This window comes from Mizuhopecten yessoensis, unplaced genomic scaffold, assembly GCF_002113885.1.
Source record: "Mizuhopecten yessoensis strain PY_sf001 unplaced genomic scaffold, ASM211388v2 scaffold10923, whole genome shotgun sequence".
Lineage (NCBI taxonomy): Eukaryota > Metazoa > Mollusca > Bivalvia > Pectinida > Pectinidae > Mizuhopecten > Mizuhopecten yessoensis.
In genome coordinates this window covers 560409-566290 of record NW_018408789.1, presented here as the reverse complement: position 1 = coordinate 566290, position 5882 = coordinate 560409, and the positions used below count along the sequence as shown (strand labels likewise).

Here is a 5882-nt window from a genome sequence, read left to right as displayed (position 1 = left end):
TCACATGGAAACAAGCACACCAACATACCCTTTCTCCTGCACACGCAAGCATGCATACACTTCACATATGGAGGCAAGTCCTTAATGACCTTAGCTGTTAATAGGACGTGAAAAAACAAAAAACAAACCAAACTAAACCAATCTCACCTTTCATACGTGATTAGTTTCATGTCAAGTGTATTTAGCCCAGACGAAAAACCAGATGGCATTTCCTAATGCGTGAGTATTCCGTCAAACGTTGACAATTAACCATTATAATTGATCAAATACTATTTTGGTAATTATTATACTTTCGTTTTTTAGATCGTGGGATGTTCTTCATTGCTGGGAAAAAATGAAAGGGTTTTGGACTCTTCCCGATAATACCGTCTTGGACCAATCCGTCCAGTGGTCAATTGTTCGTTAGGACTATGACGGGCCCTGCTTGATTATATGGAGTGTTGGCGGAATGTATTACCTTGCTGATAGTTCATGTAGAATAAAAGGGTTCTTCATTTGTGAGGAAAAGTACCGAATCTAATCACAGCACTGAAGTCAACATGGATAAGAAGACTACACAGAGAAATCAATAATTGGGTAAATATGTCTAATAATGCTTTCAATACCGACTACCTAGCAAATTGTGGAATACAAAACAGCAAGGCTAACTCTAATAATACAACAATTTTATTTTGGTACTCTAAAGGAATAACACATGTACATAATATGTTTAGACATGAGGGATCTATTTATTCACATGAAGAGTTTAATACCAGAAATGATATCAGGACCTTTTTTTAACTTATCAGGGAATGGTTGCAGCTATTCGCAAATATGTTGATCGACAGGGACTAGATATACATGAGAGACTATTTTTACCTTTTGTACCTATAAATTTAAAATCAATTAAAAAAGTACAAGAGGAGCACAAGATGTATATCGAGTACTCATTAAAAACAATACTCAACCAGCTGCACAGGTAAAATGGCATCTCTCATTAGGAATAGTTGTAGAAGATTGGAGATTAGTTTACAGATGTCTTTTTGAGACCACTGAAAACTCAAAGCTTTTATGGTTACAATATAGGATAAACCATAAAATTTTGACTACTAATTCATATACACAAAAAGTTGGTTTAACTGAAAATGGAGATTGTACTTTTTGTAAAACAGAAAGAGAAACTAGAATACATCTTCTGTGGGAATGTGATAAGACCCAGGAATTACTCCAATTTTTTTTTAATATATTTAAATACACAAAATATTGATTTAGTTTTCGAAAAAAATATATTTCTGTTTGGCAGATATAGAGATAATCAATGGCTCATATAGCGGATAATTATTTGCTACTTATAATAAAACAATATATTTACAATTCTAGATGTTTAAAGAAAGATTTACAATTGAACACTTTGAAAACTCACATACAAGTGGGAATTAGAATACAAAATCTTATATACCAACAGAAAAATAAATGTGATGAGTTTCAAAGGATATGGGGCAAATGGTCTCTGTTCTTAGAATAGATATATGGTTTTTTTTCTCTTTTTCTTTCTGGCCAGCTGCTTTTGCCTTTTTCTAGATTTCCCTCTTTACCTTTTTATGTGTAGGTACGAAAGAATGTTTCTTCACCGCTCAATATATATGTATGCTGCCTTATTATGCTTACATGTGATGCATTGTACAGTATGTGTATATGCGTGGATGTGTGTGCAGATGTATGTACATGTATGTATGAATGATGCATGCATGTATGTGCAGTGTGTCTGGAGTATGTATGTATGTGTATATATGTGTGTATCTTGTGTGTATCTGTTGTATGTATATGTGCTTAAGCATACTTTTGAGTATAGAAATGTGGGCCTAATTGTGTACTAAGGCTTATATGAATTGAAGGTGAGACGGTATGGAGACAGGAGCACAGATGTGGATATATGTATGTATTGGATGTGTGTTCGAAATTACTTGTATATTACGTTGATGTATGTCTAATATGTATACGTCTATGAAATGAAAAATACAAAAAAAAAAAGGGAACAGGGGTCAAATATGTTTAAAACCTTTAAACGACTTATTCTCAATAAGCAAAAGGCCAAGGGTAATGATATTTGGCCATTAACATGTTGGGATGAAGTACTCCCAAGTTTGTTTAAATGAATGACCTTCGCCCATATTCAAGGTCACAGTGGACGATACATGTTTCAATATTTTAATGACTTGTTCAGTAAAACCAAAAGGTCCAGGGTACTGATATTTTCCAAGAAGCATGTTGGGTTGGAAGACTTTACACTCTGTTCAACCTAATGTCCTTGTTCGACATTCAAGGTCACAGGCGTCATATGTTTAAATCTTTTAATAGGTTCTTATGAACCAAACACTGATATTCTGCCTAAAGCTGTATTTTAGTCCACTTTTAAGATTACAAGTGTGAGATTAATACCAGGTGAGCGATTCAGGCTCATTGGGCCTCTTGTTAAAGACTCTGGTATGTATCGGCCAGGGGACAGAACCCAAAGCCTTCCTCATAGGGGGGACGCTCAACTAAAGGCATTATCAAGTGAGGCATCGAGAGAAAAAAGTTGTTTAGAAAGAAGAGAAAAGATAAGATACCAAATTAAGTCGGCCTTTACGAACATGCATGCAATGTACGATCATGCATGCAATAGGGCAGCATGTACAATTCTTACACCCTACCTTTAGGGACAGGATTCGCCGCTGGAGCTAGGTAATGAAAATTGGAAGAAGGAAATGTATCAAATATTTATTTACATCAGCGACACTATTGATCGAACTTTACGGATGAATGCCGACAGCAGGTGATACTGAAGGGGATGCTATCAGTATTCATGCTTGATAAACGTTTGATAAACCGTAGATATCTCCATAAAACGGCCGTTCAAAAGTCAACCGATATTCAACCGTAACAGCCGATCCAGCCCTAAAAGACAAATGCAATATAGACGATGACCAGCCGCGAGTCGGACACTGATTGAACGGATGCCAGACTATTCCCCGTAATTATAACTAATATTAAACTGAGTGCCTTCGACATGCTTTTTTATTTTGTTTTCACCAGTATGTTGTAAATTAACAAATAGTGTCCTCTGGTAGGCGGGCTTCCATACACCTCGCTGTCGATTTATAATAATTTACATGTTATTATCACTTTTTAGATCACCTGAGATGAAGTCTCAAGTTACCTATTCTTATCGCCTTTTGTCCGTCGTCGTGCGTCCGTAAACAATTTACACTTTCGACTTTTCAGAAACCGCTGATCCGAAGTTTACTATAGTTTATATTGGAAAATGATACACATTCGGGTGTTTGGTTCATTTTCAATTGGAAATTATTCAAACTTGACAGCCATTATAACTATGAAATTTGGAAGGGAAACTAATTTTGTATAAATGGTGGGTTTGAAATCCCTGGGGCGGGGGAAAATAGGAGAGTACTTATACGAGGTTGAAACATCAAAACATAACAAACGTGAGCCAATACAGTATGAAATATTTATAAAATTGTCGCCAGCTTATTGCGATTAGCTTTAATTAAAGGACGCCGTAAATTCTTTATCCCTGAAGTACAATACGATCAACAAGCGCCCCCGCGGGAGTGAATCATATTTTGATCGATTGGTATATCCAGACTGATGGGCCGTTTATTCAAGCTAACACCTGGATCTGAAAAGGACACAATTGTGTGTGTTGATCATGAATCGTAAACAGGTTATTACTTTCTTTTGTATCTTTTCAGTTAGAGTAGATATTTCAAGTAAAGATTGCAATCTGAAATACTACGGGGACGGAAAAGATCTCTATCTTCCTGGATTCGTACAGAGTACTGTGGATAATATCGGTTTTCAGCAGTGTATCAAACTGTGTTACAAGAAAGTAAATTGTGATTCTATCAACTATGACAAAATTGGTCTCAGATGTGAAATGAACACAATTGTAACAACTGGCCAAACAATTGACGACTTTCTGGAGAGCAGACTGGGATCGGTGCACACAATGGTCAACAAAACGGGGGAGTCTGCATGGCAGGTATGCTACACATTCAGAATTTAATGTTTTGTTGTTATCACCATTTCTTTGTTCGTTTTTGTAACATTGTGTGTAGGCTGCTACAGGCTCGAGATGCTATACAACATCAAGACACCATAAACCGTGGCATTGTCCCCGCACCATGCTGTTCCTAAAGTAAAATTAACTATGCAATTCAGTTATCCGGTCTGGTTGATGTTCCGACTGTTTGGTTAGGTCCAATGTGAAGAAAAAAACGCATGGTTATATCGATAGTTTATTTATTGAGCTCTCAATGGCCCAACAACACAAACGAAGTCTTTCTTAAGGGCCAATACAGAGTACATAAAATACGCAAACAGAACCAACAGTTTTCAGGTAGATTAGAATTGTTATATATCGGGGGAAAGCCCATAGATGACTATGGCTGGAAACCATGCTTTGGTCATTAAACATGTTTTGTATTTTCAACTAAAAGTTTCCATGGTAACAGGAAAGAGTAAATAGTGATTCCGAAATAGCAAAAGGCACAAATAGGATACTTCTTTCGTTTGCAGCAAGGCACTAGTATGAACACTAATTTTTTAGTCACCCCTTGGGAAACCCCAGTGGTGACTATTAATGTCGGTTTCAGTTTCTACCACTTGTAGAATAGGAGATAAAAGATCCTCTATTTTCCCTATTGGACCCGCCCCTCTGAGTCCAGGGGGGTGGGGGGGGGGTCATCATTTGTTTATACAAACGTGAGGCCCCTTTGTCCAAAGATGCTCTTGAACAAATTTGGTAAAAATCCTCTGAGCCGTTAAGGACTAGAAGCGTTTTAAACGGAAAAGTTGACGGACGACGGACGCTGCACCATGGCATAAGCTCACTTGGCCCTTCGGGCAAGGTGAGCTAAAAACTCCCGAAGGTTAAAGTAAAATATGGTATATCGTATACCTGTTTAACAGATCCAAACTCTATGTTTTGTACTTTTATCTACTTATTCAATGCACGTTACACATTATTAAAATGACTGAAATACTATTGAAAATTGGGTTTTACTGTCAGGTATAGTAAGAGTACATATACGATGTGAACTGGATTGAGTCGATCGCCGATGAGGGTTCATCGATGATCGACAGTTATCAGCACTACTGGATTTTAACAGTGGTAATTGTGTCCGTTAATCTTTATGTGGGGATTTTACACCTCTTTTACGGTTGACTAGTGATACAAAACATGTACCCATTACCTGGTAATTAACAGGTAAGGATGCTTTGTTCATATTCATCAGCATATACAGGGCATACATTTATATGGCCATAAAGCTACAGTTCACATGATTAAGGTCGTTTAAAACTATGGTTCGCGATATGTCCATTTCTGAGAGATAAAAAGATAACCCTGTAAATCTTGCTAAAATATGGCAATATGCTTAAATGAGGAAATATAGAAGTTTAAATAAGAAATCGTGTTTATTTACAGGCCATTCTTTTAAGTTTTATGTTTGGGGTTTAACGTTTTCGCAGCCAGGGTCATGAGGACGGGTGCCTTGGGAGAAACCACCTGAAACAAAAAGTAAATAAAAAGAAGAAAGGCAGGAAACGAAAACGTAAAACGATTCCGAGTGTTGCAATAGGGAGCAGCAGATTAATTCTGGTCTCCTCCACATTCCCTTCGTAGAACACAGAAGAAAACCCCCCGATTCTGCAGGCCCCTAACATTAGTCGCCTCTTTCAATCCATGCAGGGGTTCATTCCTTAAGATATATTACACACGACAACTATAATCGCAGATTGTCAACGTGTGCACATCGGCCATCGTGTAACTTTTTGCGATCCTGTAACTGTACCAATTTGTTCAAAGGAATGATATACACCCCCCCCCCCCCCCCCCAAAC

At 37.4% G+C, this 5882-nt stretch overlaps 1 protein-coding gene across 2 annotated transcripts in view; it reads left to right on the top strand.

Moving 5' to 3' along the window:
- Positions 1–504: 504 nt before the first annotated feature.
- Positions 505–5882, top strand: part of LOC110463759 — an 18973-nt gene continuing 13595 nt past the window's right edge. Inside the window, exons 1-2 of one of the 2 annotated variants that reach the window (XM_021518605.1) lie at positions 505–576; positions 3732–4021. In XM_021518605.1, the coding sequence (XP_021374280.1) occupies positions 3917–4021 (105 nt within the window). In that variant the 5' untranslated portion in view covers positions 505–576; positions 3732–3916. Of the gene's footprint in view, positions 577–3664; positions 4022–5882 lie in introns of those variants that run through there. The other variant, XM_021518604.1, reaches the window with a different exon arrangement.